Raw genomic sequence first — 20,151 nt, 5'->3', positions numbered from 1 at the left:
GTGTGTGTGTGTGTGTGTGTGTGTGTGTGTGTGTGTGTGTGTGTAGCTTCTGTATAACTCATGTCATGGGAAAGGAGGAGAGTCCAGATTGGCTGGCATACAACCCTAGGATGCTACCTTAGTAGGTGCCATAGTGAATGTAACTTTTAGTCCTCAGTTATGAGAACCGGGCTACATGTAGCTCTGAAGAGCTACTCCAGCCTGGGCTGGCTTCCTTTGCGATTTCCAGGGTAATTTGGCAATTGATAAAGAGACAGACCTAGGCAAAACATATGGAGATGGGTCTCGGAGACTACTGAATCTCCAGGTTCCATATAGTAGTTGGAGAGCAAGAACTTTGACTCTACAATTTGTTCTCTGGCCACCACAAGAGTACAGTACTATTTCAGGTAGGCATGCATAAAGCACAGCCTAAGATGGACAACTGGTCAACCTCACTGCTTGCCCAGATTGAGCAGACTAAGTCTTGTGTAGACAGGCAGTTTCTGACCTGTGGAGATAGATGGGCTGTGGTAGGAGCAGATGCATACAGATGAATACCATTTATGCATATATGCATACACACATAATATGATTAAGCCTTTTGGCTTCTGGTGGCCCACAGGAGGTATATTTTACTGTGGATTTCTTAATAAACATAGATGACTTCTGCTTTGTTTTCTTTTTAGTGAGTTAATCCCTCTGGGAACCTTATTAATTGAGTAATGTTAGGCAGTAGGATTTTGCCATGAACAGTCCTTGTAAAGAGTTTGCAGAGTGAGACAACACAAGAAAGCAACTTGTCTTAAATGAGAGGTCATGTAGAAGCAAGTGTCTCTAAGAAAAGCCTTTGAAACCATTTCATAAACAATACTGCTACTTCAAAAAAAGTCATGACATTTAACTGAGATATACAGAAGAAATGTAAGAGTCCCTCTGAATTATTTGTTACATACCTACTTTTCATGTCATAAACTCCTGTCACATTTTTCTTGACCTCAGGGAAGTTGTAAATAAAATTGATCAAGTAATTGATTTGATTCAGTATAATGAATAATTAATTTTTAAATACTATATATGTGTGTGTGTGTGTGTGTGTGTGCATGTACTTTTTAGTGTATGTTTTTAGTATGTATGTGTTGAACTTTTTAGCCAAGTGCAAAAAATGGCTTGCATATTATGTGAATGTAATTACATCATAGTAATGAGTATGATCTTGAAAAGACTGAACTAAGATGTTAAGAAAGTAAATATTGTTTTTTATGGCCAGAGGGAGAGAATTTTCAGCCAGGAGGTTTTTGCTGCTGTTTTGGGTGAAGCCCACAGTAGAATCATAAGATCATCTTTACATTCTTGGAAGGTTGAGATTTTGCTGACATACTTAAAAAAGTAGTATTGAAATTAAAAAAAAAACCTCTCATGTAATGCATTATTATCCTACCATTGGACTAGAATTATGATAATGGAACTATTTTGAAAATATGTAGTAAATTCCTGGAACATAGCTATAATATTTTAAGGATTGGGAGTGGTATTATTGTATTACATATTAATATGCAAACATAGGTATGTCAGTAATCAGTATAGTTAATTTGAACACCATAGGCCTGAGGTCTACTTTGGGAGGAAGAAATAGTACAAAACATAATCTCCTTTGGACTGGACTCAGAGGACTCTATTGGCAGGCTCTAACTCTAGAATGGACTGAGGCATCAGCTGCAGTGGTTCGTGAGTCCAGAACTAGAAACAGCAGTATCTTGTTCTCAGTAGTCAGTTGGTCATTGTGTGGCAGTGATGCTGGTGGGTTTGTTTCTGTTCCAATGTAAGTATGAGATACCAGGGCGATGATGATTTCCCATATATCGAACGTAGAGGGATTGACAGCATGTGATATTTTTAGAACCCAATTTCAAAAGTGGTGCAGACTATTAGAAATGCCCATGGGGATTCCACAGTTTCAGCCACACCATAGAAGGAGGGAAGAAAGATGTCCTAATTGGTTGCTCGCTGCTTGTAGGATCCAACTGTCCAGGTACCTGAAGGCTTGTTCTCTATAACTGAAGTTCCCTGTAGTTTGCATGCCTCTTAGAAAGAGTTTCAGATTGCTCCTTGTCAAGAAGGAACACTCTTTTCTAATTTGGGTCATCAAACAAAGGAGTTTGCTGCGTTTTGAGAAAATGAACTTGTCATACCTGAACTACCCCAAACATTGACTAGAGAGTCTGTTCAACAGGTCACACCTTTAAATGGGGATTGTCTGCATGACTAGAGTTTCCTGAAAGAGTTCTGATGCTATGTTCTTGGCTGTCAGCAGAACAGAACCATTTACGGTCTTATTAACTGATATCCAGGATATGCAAGGCCAAGTAAGTCCCTACCACACGAACATGAAAGACTGTTCATAGCCCCAGAATATAATAGCAGTCCAGTGTGGTGACAAACGCCTGCGGATTGGCCACAGGTGGAGCTCATTAGCTAGCTGGGCTCGCCCGTTGGCGAGCATCAGGTCCAATGATGCTTTGTCAGAAAACCAGGTAGCGAGCAATCAAGAAAGATACTTCAAACTGATTTACCGGCCTCTGCATTCATGCACGTGCTTGTATACCAAAGATATTTATACATGAATATATTTGTACATCCTATAGACACACATATGCTCATACACAAATAGCTTTCCGAAATATTTCATCACCTGTCTCTGTTTTGTGTTGAGACACAATAGTATTTTGTATTAAGCTATCAGAAGGCACTAGTAATGATAGAAAGGAATGCAATAATTGCACAAGCCACTGCTTAATATAGTGCTTATTATTCTATATTACATAAAGCCCTGTGTTTATTGTGTTGTTATGGAATTACAGTCATTGATTTATTAAGAAGAAAGTGTAGAACTATTTTCAGACAAATTATACTCATCTCTATTAGTTGAAGTATATTCAATTAAATACCCATTACCAGGATAAAATTTATGGCACTCTGCTAATATCTTATTTCTTTCTCTGTTTTAAAATATTATATTATTTAAAATATTTAAAATATTACACTGACATTAAGACTCAGCTCATTGAGCTTAAAGTACCTACAAGTAAGCTGTACTTAAAGGATCTTGGAAAGCGCTTGTTTTTCCTAGGATGTGTGGTTTGTCGTTCTTTAGTGTGTGCATTGTTACGTGTGTGATGTGCAACTGTGAGTGGGTGGGTATGTACGCTAAGAGGTATGACTGTGAGTGAGTGGGTATGTACGCTAAGAGGTATGGTTGGAGGCCCGAGGGCCACGTCCTTTCCACCTTTCCAAAAAAGACTAGGGCTTTTCTCCCGTCACCTCAGCCAGGTTGTCTAGCTTCAGATCTCTGAGGACTCTCTTGTCTCTCTCTCTCTCTGCCTTGCATTTTCCTTAAGAGCTCTGTGGTCGCAGATGGTATTGGTGCTGGCCCCTGCTTTTCTGTGGGCTCCAGGCAATCCAGACTCCTGTCATAAGGCGAGTACTGTCCCCAGCAGCCTGTCTCCCTACCCACAGTCTCTCGCTTTGTTCTTCCTCATTGCCTATCCTACTGAATTGGTACAGGAATATCTACATCAAAACTCGTGGATCATTTGTCCTTGGTGGGGTGGAGGGGTAGATGGGTAATGAATGAAAAAAGAAGCAGACTCAGAAGTCTGGAAGTCAACATTTTCTAAAGGCCTCAAATTCAGATATAGCAGGCACCCAAGCATGACAGCAAGAAAGGTTTTAGTGAACATCCATTTTTGTAGAATCTGTAATTATAGAGGTAAGTACGATCAGTGTTTTCATCCAGAGGGAGGCATAGAAACCATTGGGTTCCCTTTCTCCCAGTCCTAACTCAGTGCCAGTCCTACCACAGCCACCCAAGTGCTGGTATTGCATGAGACTCCACAGCTGGCCAGTGGGGCTGACCTTTGAAAGGGAAGCTTTAGCTGATTGGGAAGAATCGCACGTTTCTGAGGTTCTAGGGCACAGTGTGTGGGGTGAGAAAGTACCTTTAATACAGCCACAGAACACCGCAAGTACCCTGTTACTGAGAAGGTAGCTGGTCAGCTTGGCTCAGCTCTCTAGGCCTTTCCAGCCCTCAAGCTTCCCAAATTTCCTGCAAATTTCCAGCACTGAGAGATGGTAGAGGGTGGGCTACTTGAGTCTCGCCTGCTTGCCAGTGTTGTTCCTTACCCAGTCCTCAGAGGGAGAGCCCTGGCTGTGTGAGCGTGGCCTCTTGCTGGCCTCCCCTGTGAGGCTTAGTGAAGATAGAGATGGGGATTGTATACAACTCATTGTCTCTAGGCCATTGTTATCAGGTCATGGCCATTGGGCAGCTCACAGAATTTTTGTTAGTAAATGAAACTTTTGTAAAACTTAAGTTGACTTTAGAAAATCAAAGGGCCTCAAAGGGCACCTTCTACTAGTGATGATGGTGAGTGCAGGCAAGCCAGGGGCCGGCTCAGGAAGAGGGAGTGCATGCAGCGGGATTTCTCGCCTTACTCCAGTCATTCCATATCAACTCTGGATTTATTTATTGATTGATTGGTTGGTTGGTTGGTTGACTGGGTAGTTCTAGTCTGTGGATCATGGGCCTGTTTCCTGTGCTTTTCAATTTGAACCAAGCTAGTAAACTGTAGGATGTTATAAATACAATATCTTTAGGATGTTGTCAGAGTACTCTGTTCGTACAAGTTTAGGTATAAAGGTGACTGCAGACATAACCTTGGGAGCAGTTGTAAGGGAATTTGCCTCTGTGGTTTGCTTTGTAACCTCATGAGTAGGGTTACCAGGGAACACTGTCTTGGTAAAGCTCTGCATTATAATAATTTGCTTTCAGCTTTCTGATGGGTGATGGCTTTAGAGTTATTTGATTTGTCACAGACGTATAATGTGAAACAGCTTACGAGGAATGCAATCCTGTGGTGCTCTCTGGTTAATAATTTCAGTGCCATTTTCAAACTTGCCAACTAGATCATGGCCATGGACAAAGTAGCACAATTCACATACACCCCTACGGCTTCCTAGAGCCCCAGCTCTGCCTCCCGTCTCTGCTTATCTGCAGAAGAAGAGGGCTTTGTAAGGAACGCGGGCTGCGCCCAGGTGTCTGGCAAGGACGAACAGTCATGGTTTTAAAATTGTATCCATCCTTTATCCTCTCTCCCTTCCTTCTCCCTCCTCTCCTCTCCTTTCCTCTTTTCCTCTTTTTTTTGATACAAGGTTTCGTTCGCATAAACTTGCTGACCTGGGACTTACTATGCAGTCAAGGACAACCTTGAACTCCTAAGCCTCTTGTCTCTATCTCATGAGTTCTGAGATTAAAGGTATGGGCTACCATTCCTTGTTTATGCAATACTGAAGTAAAACGCATGGCTTTTTGCATGCTAGGCAGTAAGCCACAAGGCCCTGAGAGTGGAGAAAGCTGCTGAAAGTAAATGGCTGGTAACTCCATTAAAAGCCCCAAACACCCAGAGCCATGGTGAACTCTGCTGTCTGGGTGGTTTATTATAGCTCTCCTCAGTTGCCCTGTAATGAACAATCTGTCTTTTTGATTCTTTACTACACATACTATAAACTTGAATAGTATTCTTTAACAACATTGTATTTCATCTCAAGATGTGATTCAGATGTAGTTGGAATACCTTTATTCAATAGGGTCAATGCTGGGAAGTGTTTACATTGTGTAAGATCACTTGAGCTTCCCACTAGCAATTCTGGGCACCAGTTTCTTCCCACCTTTCCCAGAAACCTCCCTGATTGAACAGTGAATGGCCCTCTTCACATGAGGCATTGGGAGTGTCTGACTTCCTGATAGCTCAATAGGTAGCAGATAAACACGGTGGGAAGGGCTGGCTTTAGAAATGGGGCTTGGGAGATACCCATTATGACGATCAGTTCTCTAGAACTCACATGGATAAAGGGTGGACATGGCAGCCACTGCTAATTCCAGCAGACCAGCTGAATCAGTCACCAAGTGAGAGACCACAGCCAGTATGTAAGGTGGAGAGTGGTTAGGGAGTACAACTAATGACATGCTCTGGCCTCACGTGCATGTGCGACATATGCGTCACATGCACACGTCCCCCATGTAAGGCAGATGGATAGACGAACACTCATGCGCAGGGCTGTGAAGTACTATGCCCTTTCAATGCTTTTGTTTTGGGTGTGGTTATGGCTTAACTGGAATTGTAGATGTGAAGTATCCATTAGGACTCATTTTTCAGTAGTACTGCGTTACCTTTTGTCATTCTTTAGAGAGTTAAAGCTTACAGGGTCCTGGCTCATGTGTACACCCATGGCCATAGGCCATCCCCAGTCTAATGAGGAAGCCCAACCCAAGAAGTCTGAGTTGAGTAGTTGTTGACAATCACAACTGACAGGGTGGTACCAGATGTCTTTCAATCGTGCAGGTAAATCTTGTTCCTAACTTGGATTCAGACAGCAAGGGCAGGGCCCCAAGAGCTCAGAAACCAACTTGAGCTTCAGGTTGGAAGTGAGAATGAACTCTGTCACATGGCTCTTCTACCTCACTCTTTAGTCATTTCTATGGCCTAGACACACCAAGAGCCTGTGCTGCTTAAGCCATCTAGATTGTAAGCCTGAGTGCATGCTGGGACACTGTCACAAACTTTAAGGCAAAAGCAGGGTCCCACACTGGCCCCTTGCACCATCGCTCATTTGTTATCCTCCTCTCTCCATACTTAGGAATGGAAGCGCTCCCTCTCTTTAATGTCACTGAACCCCTGCCTTCCAGCACAGTCTAACTGGGTGTAGCAAGGTTGTGTTGAGTTCACCAAAGCAGCAACAAGAGTTGTAAAACTAGAGTTCAAGATTCAATCACAGGCCCCCTGGTTGGGGCCTGATCTCTTTGACGGTCTTAAAGCTTTGTATCCATAGTTCTGAATTTAAATCCAGTTCTTTCAAACCGCTGTTAGCACAGAGTAGTGCGTGCAGTACATGGCTCGCCAATCCCTTTGCCAGTCACTGCCAGTGTGAAGGTTGAAAATATTCCTCAGGTATCATAAGAGTAGTGGCTACGTGTAGCCGCAAAGCCGTTTGCCTCTAAAAAGAAAACTGCTGAGCCGTATGTGCAGTTGGTTGTTTTTATGGATCAGATGTGAAACCCTGGAGACTTTTCATTTCTTTCCACATCTTCTATAATAAATGTCTGTTGAATTGAAATCAATACAATATTAACCAATGTATTATAGCACTATGTATTCACACAGTAACTGCCTAGATTGTTCTAAAACACTGAAGTCTAAGGTCACTTGATAATAAGATTATTTAGGTAGATGTCTTGAGTTTAATTAAATTAAAGGAAGTTGAGATTTCAGCGTGAAACCCTGGTCTTTTGTTGCCTTTCAACTTGGTTTGCAAACTCAGTTCTTGGAGAAGTGCTTTGAAGGAAAGCTTACATTTTAAGCTGACAGGGCAGACAGACCCGGAGCCTTGTCTCTGAAATGAGAAGATGGCAGTGCCCTGGGGTTGGATACTCTCCACCCAGCTCAGCTTTGGTTCTTGGCAGCAGTTTACTTCAGGAGTGTGCCTCAGCTGCTGTCATGGCCATTTGCTTTTAAGGGCACTCGTCGAGCCAGCTGGAAATTCTGGTACTAAAGCCAGTGTCTAGTACAGAAGACCCCACTTCCAGAAAGCAAGGACTAGTCCTTTGACATCCATCCATCTGTCCCAGCCCACTGAGAAAGTTAGGTATGACCAACTACTGGCTTCCTAGAAACTAGAGCAAGAAAAAGAAGTGTGTGTGTGTGTGTGTGTGTGTGTGTGTGTGTGTGTGTGTGTGTGGAGAGAGGGGGTAGGCATTAAGGATATAGGGGGTAGATAGTAAATGGAAGGAAAACAATTTCTGCTTCATTTTCCATTTCTTATTGCCTAAATTGTAATTTACATATTTGTCATTAACAACGGTGTAATTTTGCAGTGAAAAGATAGAACTATTGGGAGAAAAACCTGTGAAGGGCAAAACGAGCTCCTTGCTCACTTGGTCTCTCTCCCAGAGATTCTGCAGGAATCTGTGGGACCCTCCTACCTCTCTTCGCAGCCATGTTAAAGTTGCAGAGTCGGCAGTTTCTGGTGGCGTAGTTGGAGATGCTCCATCTGTGCCCCACTGTGCCTTCCTCAGAGCAATCCTTGAAATTAGCAGGTGCTCCTCTTCAGGTAACTATAGTAGTCTAGGCGAGATCCAAACCCAGGCTTCTCTAAGGATAGGGCTGTATTCTTCAAGTCAACTTTTAATCTTAGAAAGAAATTATAGGTTGGAGAAAGAGATGTGCCTTCCGCGTTTTGCTGGGACCACTCTTATGGAGGCATTATTTTTTTTTTTCCAGTTGAGGCTCCCTCCTGTCTAGTGACTCTTTTAGTTAATTCCAGAGGTTCATAATGGAGAATAACCATCACACTTAGTGTCCCTCCTTCACCTGCTCTTCCTCCTGCCTCCAGTATCCCTGCTTCTACTTTTGCATCTTGTGTTGTATTACAGCCACACTGCCCATCCTTGAGGCCTCTCCCCCTTTTGTAGTTTTCTTTCTAGTTTTATTATTTACACCCACACTCATTTCAGAAAGATGTGTGTGTATGTGTGTATGTACATATAGATGGATAGATATAGATCTTAGAATATAGGGGCTGCATATGAGAGAGAACATGCAATGTTTGCTTATTTGAAGCTAAGTTACGTCACATAATACAATATTTTCCTGAGTATTTCGTACTTTTTTCTGTACAGCTGAATAAAATTCCTTGTGTATTTGTATCACATGGTTCCTAAAATAGTAAAGGGAATTGAATTTGTTCTGTAGATCCCTTGAGCTATGATTGCCATGTATGTAACAGTACATGTTCCGCTGTGTGACTTAATGCCGACCTATCTTCTTTAGCTCAGCATGTTTTATAGTTTTACTGCTCGTCTTTCACTCCTGTGCTTAAATTCCTTCCCAGGACCTTCCTCCCTTAGACCCTGTTATACATGGGATTGTCTTCCATCATGGGGTTATTTACTGTTGAGTGCTTTCTTTAATGATCAGGGGCTGCCAGAGTACTTACCTAATCTCTTGGTTTGTTTCTGTAGAAGTCTTCGGGCACCATGAATAGTGTTGGTCCCCTAATAGTGTCAGACATCCCTGGGGTTCTTCAGAGCCTCACATTTTATATGTAGTCTTTCTTGGTTGGGCTGCTGCTTTTAATATGACCATTTGTTGTACTAATTACTTTCCCCACTATTCTCTCTTAGCCAGGTGGCTTAGGCCATACGTGAGGGCTCCTTCCCTTTTAGAAGAAATAGCTATGAGTTTTCCTTTAGCTGTGGAGAAAGACCCAAGGGTAACTCTCTCAGTATGTGATGGATCTTTCACTTTTCCTCCTGGTTGTCCTTCTTTGTCAGCTCCTTTGACCTCACTAAGTTGGTGTCTGAACCTGCTTAAATACCTCTATGAATAAGACAGTGCTTAAGTTAGTCAAGGGAGAATATGATCCGTGGCACTGTGCACTAGTATTAGTGAATAGTCATGTGGAAATCTTAAATGCCGACTTAGAGAGGAGTAAAGCGGTGACTTGTTTACTGTTTGGTTTTGGTGACTGCTCAACTTAAAATGGCCAAGTCTTATACAGTACGAATAATTCATTTGTTTTTTGTTATGAGGCTGATTCGAATGGCCTAGCATTCACTTCCAGGCTTCTCAGTGTCTGTAGGACACTCCCGTCCAGTCAGCAGAGCTGTGTTTACTTCTTCAGAGCTGAGGCTTCGGAACAGTGGCAGGCAAGCATCTTCTAGTCTCCTATGATCCGGAGATGCCTAGTCACAGAAAGGAGTAGAGGGTGAGGCAGGCTGTGCTGTAGGGCAGACTGAGTAGACATGGTTTTGATTAGCTGGCTGGCCTATACCCGGTCTTTGAGCCTTTCTCAAGGTGAGCTTTTAAAGCACAAAAATTCATGTCTTGGGTTGACAGTCTTCAGTTAACAAGAGTAGCTAGCCAGAAGCAGAACTACAGAAGCCACAAAGCAAGGTTAGTACACTTAGAGACTCTCCCAGCACTGTGGATTTTGACAGCCTAGGCCCTTATTTTTGGCTTAGCAGGTGGTGCTGTCTACACGTGGAGTGTTAACAGCCTGAATGCTACTTCCATCATAGAGTCAGTTGTTCTTAGGTTTGGGGGGCCATGTTACAGACTGGCCCTCAGCCTTTGAGGGGAGCTCTGGAGCTCTCCATGATGGTCTGACTTCTAAAGGAATAGTGGACTGGGCGTTCCCCAGTCTCTGATTCTGTTGGATAGTTAAGCTGCTCTTTACTCTTCTGTTCAAGGTTTGCTACCAGTAAGTGAAAATTGATTAGCAAATGGTAGCTGATGTTGGCACTCCCAGATGATGGAGTTCTGTGGTGCAGTCAGGTGCTATAGTGGTTAGGAACCAATCTCAGAGCTCATGATATTCAGTGAGAACACCGAGTCCTTGCTATTGAAGTCACAGCCTGACCCTGAAATCTATCAGATTTCCCAAAGGTCTTGTTTTTAATGTAGCTATTTGGCTCGATAAACATCCTTGTTCCAGCTCTACAAGCTGTACTGTGGCAGCTTTCATCTGACTGCATAATGGTTCTGTCTTTCTAGCCAGACTTTGTAGTTCTTACAATCAAACAAAAGCTGCCCTGTATCGTGTAAGCGTCTCTCTTAGTTTATGTGTGTACCTTAACATGTCTGCATAGACGTACCTGTGTATAAACAGTGTATTTAAGCAAGACTTTGGATAGTTTATGAGATTGTTTCAGAATGTTTGAAAGGTCTTGTAGGTTAATGATTTCCCAATATAGGCAAGAACAAATCTATTTGTTTGAAAGACATTTCTCCCCTCTGAATTTAGGCAATGTTGGTGGCTTGAACAGCTCCCTTCCCCCAGTATCCTTTTTGTTTTTAACTCAATGTTTGGGCTCAATAAATATTTGGGTTCTAGTTCTTCAAGCTGTAGATCCTTTGGAGAGAATGTATTAGAATAGTAGAAGCAGGTGCATCTTTAGATGATGGGAAAGGGAAAGTGAGTTGCTTAGGGAAGTATGACTGCAAGAAGAGCATTCTCACTCACAGGTCAGGCAGAGATGGCAAACCCATTCACTGTGAGACTAGCTGAGAAAGGAAAGCTGGGGCTTGCTCACACAGCCACTGGATCTGGACAACCTTGAGGTTCCACAGCACAGTTGACTTTCAGAAGCCATTAGAGTGTGTCTGAAATGGCTTTGATGATGGTGCTAGGAGGAAGAGAACAAGTATGTGCAAGTCATTTAGCAACTCCTGCAGTCAAGGCCAGATTAAAGCATTTCTAGCTGTAAATCACTTGCTTGCCCTATACTCCATAAAATATTTTACACAAATGGCTTTAACAGTTTTTAGGGTCATACTTGGAAGTAAGAGACTATTTGCTTGGTATACTATTTGGTAATTAAAAAGCCATTTTTCATTGACTCCTTGTACTATGAAATACTTGATATTTTATGTGTTAAGAAAAAGTTGCCCAGTAAGTAAATAGTATATGTTGTATACACTTGTTGACTTTGTACATTATAAGGGCACATGATATTTTTAAAACTTATTCCTTATAGTGTAATTATAACAAAAAAGAGAATGCAACAAATATCAGTGAAGGAGAGTACTAGGGCTGGAAAGGTGGCTTAGTGGTTAAGAGCACTGGCTGTTCTTTCAGAGGACCTGGGTTCAAGTCCGATTATGTACATGGTAGCTAACAACCACCTGTAACATCATTCGCAGGAGATTGGATTCTCTTCTGGCCTCCTTGGGCACACATAATACCCAGACATAATATACATAAAATACAGACACATAGTACAGAGGCAAGATATCTATACTCATAAAATAAAAATAAACTTATTAAATTATCAAAAGCATTGGTGAATGATGATAAAGATGTGTTCATTAGTCACACACTATTTTTGCAGTGAACTCAGTGAACTCAGTGTTTACACCTGACCTTATGAAGTAGCCATTTTTATTTCTACTTACAGCTGTTGAGAAGTGAGGGTCAGAGAGGCTAAATGAGTTCATTGCTAAAGGGCACACAGAGGTTCGAGACCAGGGGAGAACATGCTCCTAGCTCCTGTTCTGTTAAGCCAAATGCATGGACTTTTGGATTTCAAAGCTAGTACAATTCTTTTTAAGTGAATCAATTCAAATAAAGATAGAAAGGAAATGCCTGTATGTTTTGGTGTCTGTACTAAAGATGCTGAAGGTGATGGGGAAGATGAACTTGGAAACCAACACCCTTTATCAGTTGGTATATAGCTTCAGTTCTACTTAAAAATAAATTGGTGCTATGCAACCATCCATTGTTTTGGTAAGAGGAACATGGTAAAAGTCAAACTCAGGATCTTGAAAATGCAAAGCCCTGTTGTGCTCCACCACTGAGCAGTAATGCATGTCACACTCTATTTGCTTTTCATTACAAATACACCTGAGACCCCTGGGTCTGTGAGTGTAGAGATACTCAAAGAGTTCAGCGATGTGATGTGCTATCCTTGAACTCGTAGTGAGCTCTCCTCTGGACCTTCCTTGATGTCCTGCACCCTTCCTACCCTCTGCTATCTCCCTGGAGACTTGGAGACCTGCTCACACCAGTCCTCTCCACCCTAATGTGTCCTCTCCTATCATGGTCATAACACTGTGATGTGAAAGCTGCCTTATGCTTACCTGTAAACACAATGACTAGGTGACAGAATCTGAGTTTTGTTCCCACTGGGCAGTTTTCACTGCTGGCAGCACAACCCACCAGGAGAAAGCAAATAAACCACACAGTGCCTGGGGCCAGGAAGCTAACCTCAGTGAAAGCCATCCCTTTGGGTTGACATTTGGGGTGGGTTGCTAACCTGACATGAGAGCTAGCCAGGGAAAGTAAGTTCTAAGGTCCCTGCACTTGTAGGGAAATTGTTGGATTGTAGGAGCCTTGGAAGGATGTCAACTTGTTTTTGTTGTATGACAATTAGTTTGTGATGAAATATTAACCCAAACTACATCCTAGGTAACTGTTAACCTTGCCATTCATTAGCCTGCCTTAATCATATGGTTAGCATTCATTGACAGGCTGCTTAAATAGCATGCACAAAACCCTTATAGGATCCCCATTATTGCATAAAGCTGGCAATGGTGGGAATTCTAGACTAGCATGGGCTACATGAGACCCTGTCAGCAAAAGGGATGTGGGTGGACAGCTACAACACGGAAACATTCCTTGAGTTAACTCCTGTTAGTTTAATATTTTACTTTGAAAAGTAGAAATTAACTCAGCATGAATACTCATAATGATGCCTAATTTTAGAAGATGATCTGTTTTTCTCCCTGCTTAATGAGAGACAAACCAAGCAGCTGGTGGGCTTTGCTATTGTTTGTTTATGATAGTAGGGATTAAACCTAGGATCTTACATGTATTAAACAAGTATTCCACGACTGAACTATACTCCAGCCTTTTAAAACACCCTACCTTTTTATTTTGAGTAGGGTTTTATAAAGATGCTCCGGCAGGCCTTGAACTTAGGATTTTCCAGTCTTAGCTGCTCAGCTAGCTGGGATTACAAGACTGCATAACTGGGTCCAGCTAGTTTGGGGCATTTTTAAAGATATTATACCCGTCACATTAATGGCAGGTTATAATGAATTATTGAAAATAAAAATCACATAAACCCTAAATCCAAAGCCTATGGGGACTTTTTGAACCTGAAGAATGTTCACTTCAAAATTTGTTTATGTATATTAATTATAAAACATTTTTTAAATAAAAAGTAGAATTGGAGTTTGTTAGGAAGAGATCTGAGCTATTGTAACACACGTTTTATTATCAAGAAAGGGAAAAAAAAGCTTTTGTTCCATTCTGTCAGGCTGGCTTTAGAAGAATAGTTTTGGTTCATGGAATTTGTGGCCTTAGGGAGTTGTTAAGTATTAATAGAGATGGCTGTAGCTTTATTGTTGCTGCTTTTGTGTATGTTTTGTTTGTTTCCTTGAGTTGTATAGCCAGGAAATTACGCCAGGCATGGTTTCAGGCAGTTATGGCATCTCAATTATTGAAGAGAAACTAGGCATGTTAAACACCCTAGTAATTACATTGAATAATGTCTCTGTGTGTCCTATCTATTGATATTTTGCTCTTCTATCTTTCAGGACCTGCTGAAGTTCCCATGATGTCACCCAATGGGTCCATCCCTCCTATCCATGTGCCTCCAGGTTATATCTCACAGGTATGACGTTTGACTGGCATCTCCACTCACTAGTACACTGTTATTGTTTGAGCACAATATATATCAAGGCCTAACAAACATCCTTTATGAGTGAATTCAGTTATACTAACACGAGAACTGTTTCCTTGTTTGCTTCCTGTTGCCTCCATAAAAACACCAAACAAAACAACTTTGGGAGGAAAAGGTTTAGCCTAAAAGCTGTAGCCCATCATGGAGTGTAGCCATGGCAGGAACTCAAGGAAGGGAGTGGAGCAGAACCAGGAAAGCGAGAGTTACTGGCTTGTTCTCCTCTCACAGTGCTATCCTCCTTATTTATCCCAGGCCTGCCCGTGTAGGGCATGGTACCGCCCACAGTGAGCTGGGCCTCCTCCCTCAGTCAGCAAATGGACATTGACCCTCACACATGCTCTAGGCCATGTGATGGAGGCATTTTTGTCAGCTGAAATTCTCTTCTCGCAGTGTGCCAGGTTGAAGTCAAACGTAACCAGGAGAAGTTGCTGTCCTTTTAATGGTCCTGCTTGGACACTTGACAGGTCTTACAACCTGAAGTGCTAGAGTCAGAGAGAAGAAGACAGAAGGGCCAGTAGGCTGCCTCCCTGTTATCTGTGTGAAATTCCTCCGTGGAACCGTCTGCTTTAGAATTCTCCTCCCATCTGTCCTATGACTCGGGTTGACACTGAACATACCTTGTAGCGAAGGTTGACTCTACACTCACTTTTCAACCAGGACAGCCTTGAACTCCTCATCTTCTCTTCCTGGTCTTCTTGCCTCCATCTCTTGAATGCTGGCTTATAGTCATGCATTTCCACATCTAGCTCAAGACAAAAGCTTTAAAGGAGAAAATGTTAAGAGTAAACTTTCCTGAGATCTAGTGAATGTTGGATCCTTTGAGTTTTGCCCAGGGCTCAGCCAGTACTTCTGTCTAGTGATTCTCACTAGTTAAGTAGTTTTCGTCTTTACTCATCCGCTGGGTGTTCTCCAACTGTAATAACACCATATATACACTGGAAAAATGGGGAGAAAACTTCAGAAGAGTAGGAAAAGAAATTAGCTACACCTTCACTCAGAGATGAGAATCACTGCTACTATTTTTGGGGTCCTACCTGACATAACCCCCTCATTTAATTTTTTTTCTTGGCACGTCTACCTATACATTAAAAATGCTTAAAAATCAGTAATTTTCTATTGTTAATATTTTGGGGGGAGTTGGTATGGGCTGTTTTTGTTTTTCTGTTTTGTTTTGTTTTAAGAAATAGAAATTGGCACCTACTTAGGAAAATTATTGAAGCCCAGGCAAGAACCAAGGAAGATTTATCTTCCTTTGATGTGAAAAACAGAGCCATTTCCTTACCATGCAAAGCATACTACAAACACTATAATTTCATATGTTTTCCACTCTTATTTTCATGGGAGCCAACTTAATATTTTTTGAGTTGCCAGATTGCTGGCCAGTTTTCCAGCTGTTGTAAATAAATGACTTGTTCTACAGAAGTCTTCGTACAAGAATCACTAGAGGCCAAAGGGGTAGTGAGAGGGGGATGGGAGGCGGGGTCACGGACAGCATTCTTGTCATGAGTCAGGTAAGAGAGAGGAACAAGGAATGTCAGGTTTCTACTGTCCCCACTCATTTAGTTTGAGAAAGTGTTTCTTTCCGTTGAACACAGTATGGTTCTCACCATTATGACAGCGAAAATAACACCCCACTTTATGCTAAAGGCCATCAAGGAATAGTAGTTAAAGTTGGACACTCTAATGGGGAGAAGCTGTGCTTAAATGTGTACCTTTTTTTGCTGGTGGTGTTCCTGTTGTTACATTAAATGCAGAGCATTTATTGTGAATCCTAGGGTGGGAAAAAAAGGAATTTTCTCCCTTGACAATATTTCTGGTTCTGAAAATCTTTCATTAAAATTAAAGTAGAAATGGTAGGGGGGTGCTGTAAACTCATAATTGAAGCATTGACAGTCCTTCCCAGCTGACAGTCCCGCTAGAAAGTGCTAGAAGATCTGGAGGTACACAGTAAGAATGGAGGCGTGATTGTGCTGTAGCCTTGAAAAGGAAGAGGAGCAAGCGGCCTCTGCAGCCTGCGACTACCCATGTTTGGTAGACAGTTTTGGAGGGCCTAGAGCTTCTACCAGCAAGGGCAGGATCTTTGACACTGAGCTAGTCCTCAGCTGGAAGCTCTGATCCAGGTGGGCTTTAGGGCACAGGACAGCCCGAGAGTTTATTAACCTTCAGCAATAGGCTGTATCGTTAACAAAATGTCATGGTGAAGTGTCTGAGAAAAATAAGTTGTTAATATAAAAAACATTGAACTTACGCAGTAGAATGCACGTGTGTCTTCTTGGGCTGGGTGAAGTCCACACTTCAAAGGAACAAGGGCGGAGCCCAGTAAAAAAAAAAAAGTCTAGGGAACCTTGTCATAACCAAGAGATCTAAGGAGCAACAAACGTAGTTGTCATAAAGTTGTGGGAAGAAAGTGTCTTAGTTAGGGTTCAGTTGCTGTAGTAAAACACCATGACCAAAAACAAACCGGGGAGGAGAGGGTTCGGCTGAGTTCTACTTTCATATCTGTACTGATCACTGAAGAAAGTCAGGACAGGAACTCAAACAGAGCTGGATCCCAGAGGCAGGAGCGGATGTGGAGGCCATGGGAGGGGTGCTGCTTACTGGCTTGCTCTTCATGTCTTGCTCAGCCAGGACCACCAGCCCAAGGATAACACCCCCCTGACCGTGGGTTGGGCCCTCACCCATAATCACTAGTTAAGGAGATGCCCTCCAGCTGGCTCTTATGGAGGCAGCATTCCCTTGAGGCTTCCTCCTTGCAGACAGCTCTAGTTTGTGTGTCGAGGTGGCATAAGACACGAGCCAGCGCAGAGAGAAACCTAACATTCAAAACCAAGAGAAATCGCACTTCGGCAGCATTGGTTCGTCAGTTCTGCGTGCTTCCCGGTGGCCAATCCTGAAGCACATGTAGGCATCCCACTCAGGTCTTGAGGCCACTGTCACTCAACCTAGCTCACCTTCATGGTGCTCTATCAACCACATTTCAGCGTGGCAAACATTTGTTTCTAGATAATAATTTTTCTTAATGGCATGTGTTTGTGTTCATTGTTTTGCCATCTGAAATACTCGGAGCCCTTGCTTGTCTAGCAATTCAACCACTCTTTCTGGTCCAGTGGCCCTCCTGGTAGAGGTGATCCTTTAAGAACTGCCAACCAGAATAGCCATTCTGTTCTCTTTCAATACAAAAGAGTACTTTTGTCCTGTCTCTGTCATAGAATGTAATACATTTCATATGTCCCCAAGAGCTATCATTACTTCCTGTGGATTTGCATATTAACACAGGATATTGTCTGGCACAGAACAGGTTTCTAATGAATGTATAAGTAGACTTTGGGACTGGGGAGGAAGCTTAGTAAGATGTATACCACGTGATGTTTTAGTGGGTGACAGACTTCATGTGTGACGATAGCCCTGTAGAGTGGGCACAACAGTGATCTTGTGGTTGTCTTCAGTCTTTGTAAATACCTTCAGTGGTGTGCATATGGTAGAGTTACCTAACGATGCATTTCTCAGAACACATCCCATCTGTTATGTGATATATAATGATATGAGAGAGGTTCAGGTAGAGTAATAGAATATGTGATACTTGGAAAAGAGCAAGATCAGAGTGGGCTATATTTGCAAGAATTGAAACATTATAAATATATATTTAAGAAGGAAGGGAACCCTAAGATAATCTAGCCAAGGAAAAATGTCATTCTGACATTGGAGCTGGGATAACTAGATCTTCACAATTTTAAAATTAATGGCATTGAACCTTCAACCTCACATCCTATACAAACATCTACTCATAATGGATTGGGAGCAAAACTGAAGACTAAATTTTAAGATTTTGGGAGTAGACTTTCCTGAACTTGTTGCGTAAGATGGATTCTTAGCTACAACAGCCTGGACAGTGAAGTGAAAAGAGCAAAGGTCATTTTAGCTGTTCACAAATTGAACTTGTGTGTGTTCCAGAAGATATCATAAGACAGTTCAAAGACAGCTAAAAGTAAGAGCCAGTGTATGTAAATCGCATAAGAAGGGGAAGCACCTCGTATCTACAGTGTGAGAAGGTCTGCTATGACTCAGGGGAGCTACAAGGATGAGAGTTCAAGGCCTGCCCAGGCTTCGTGGCAAGACACTGTCACAGTTATCCAGTGCTGGAGAGTACTGCAGAGCATTTGCCATACACAGCCAAGGCTCTCAATTCCTATCCAGCACTGCAAAACAACCAACGAATGAAACCAAACAAAAAGACTAAAGGACTAGACATTCTCCATTGTGGAGATATACATGGCCAGCTAGGACTTGAAAAGGTATTCAGCATGCATTACACACCCTGAGATGGCTACATCTCAGGAAAAGAGAGATAAGACTATTAAGGATGAAGAAACGGGGGTGATTATACACTGTATATGGTCACCCACTTTGGACAGTGGTCGCAAATGGTTAAGCAGGGTCCTACATGGCCTAGCAGCAGCAGCTGCAGCCTTAGAAGAGACTATACAAACACGTGCATACAAGTGTCCAGAATAACCAATCACAGCGACTTCAAGGTGGGACAACCCACACGTCTGTTGGCACAGGAATGGATAGGTGACCATAATATGATAGATCCAGACTCAGCCATGAGAATGAACTGGTATTCTATTAAAACACCCAGCTACCTATTGAAAGTATTGTCTTCATTGAAAATAAGCTAGGCACAAGAGCTGCATAGTATGTCATCCTGTTTATGTGAAACATCTACAGTTAGCAAACTCACAATCACTCAGATCCCTAGTGAGTGCCAGGGGCTAGGGGTTAGTCCTGAGGAAGGACTAACTGCTCACCTCATGGCTGGTAGTATGTGTTTGGATAATCAGAAAGGACATAGTGCCGATGGCAGTCCAGCCTGTGACTGTGGCAGAATCTACTAAGTCAGACATTTTCCAAGGATGGACTTTCTGCTGTGTAAATCATTGAACAAAGCTGTTATAGGAGAGAAGGGAGGTGGGGATTAACTGACCGCAGCTAAGAAAAAGGCAAAGAATAACTGTAGCCGGGGAACACTTAGCCCCTTGGTGCCTTTGGTGGGAGTTTCTGGGACAACACACCCGTTTGTATAGCTATGGCTGTAATTTCACCATTCTGAACGTACCCGATTCTTTTCTTTAGCCTGCAGTCACTGGAAGTCAGTGACAGAGCCTGCCTTGCTGGGGGCTGGCCTGCACAGCTGGATGGGTGTCGGTGTACAGTGTGCCTGGCAACTTGTGCGTGAGTGATCTGTGCATGGCCTGTTGGTGTAAGAAACGTGAAGAGTGAGGCAAAGCAGATGATTAAAGACGCGTTACAAGTCCTGAACTAGAGCAGTAAACAGTGTTGTTATTGAGGAGTAAACGCCTTCAAAAGACAAACTGATACACTCAGTAAATACATGCATAAGATGCGTGCGCCAGTCATGTGAAGCTTGTCTTAGAGAAGGACAGGCCTGTGGGCAGCGAGAGGCAGCAGTCGGAGGGCTGTCCGAGCCACAGCCTGCATTTCCTTAGGTGAGAAAACCTGCCCTAGGGACACAAGTGCTGTGGACTGAGCATCTGAGATCTTGTCACTGGACTTGATAAAGTATCACTTCACACAATTGTGTGTGTGTGTGTGTGTGTGTGCTGCTTTAATTTTGGCTGACTATGGAGTTGAGAAAGATTTGAGAAAAAAAAAAAAACTCACCTGACCTTCTCAGTTTGAGAAAAAGCACTCCACTTTTAGAAAACAAATGTGTTCATTATTTTCCTTTTTTTGTTCTGACAAAGTCTTTGACAAACGCAACAGTCTGCCATAGCAGGGGAGGCAAGAAGGCAGGAGTGTGGAGTAGCTGTCTCGTCACACCCACAGTCAGAAGGCAGGAGCGTGGAGTAGCT

The 20,151-nt window shown here is 42.6% G+C and overlaps 1 protein-coding gene across 4 annotated transcripts in view; it reads left to right on the top strand.

Moving 5' to 3' along the window:
• Fndc3b (fibronectin type III domain containing 3B) overlaps positions 1 to 20,151 on the top strand; it is a 312,865-nt gene that overhangs the window by 151,000 nt on the left and 141,714 nt on the right. For all 4 annotated transcript variants that reach the window (XM_031376473.1, XM_031376475.1, XM_031376474.1 and 1 more), the window contains one exon: positions 14,133 to 14,209. In XM_031376473.1, the coding sequence (XP_031232333.1) occupies positions 14,133 to 14,209 (77 nt within the window). The remainder of the gene's footprint in view (positions 1 to 14,132; positions 14,210 to 20,151) is intronic.

Source organism: Mastomys coucha, unplaced genomic scaffold (genome assembly GCF_008632895.1).
Source record: "Mastomys coucha isolate ucsf_1 unplaced genomic scaffold, UCSF_Mcou_1 pScaffold17, whole genome shotgun sequence".
Lineage (NCBI taxonomy): Eukaryota > Metazoa > Chordata > Mammalia > Rodentia > Muridae > Mastomys > Mastomys coucha.
The sequence above is the reverse complement of the archived record's forward strand: the minus strand, read 5'-3'. Positions and strand labels throughout refer to the sequence as shown.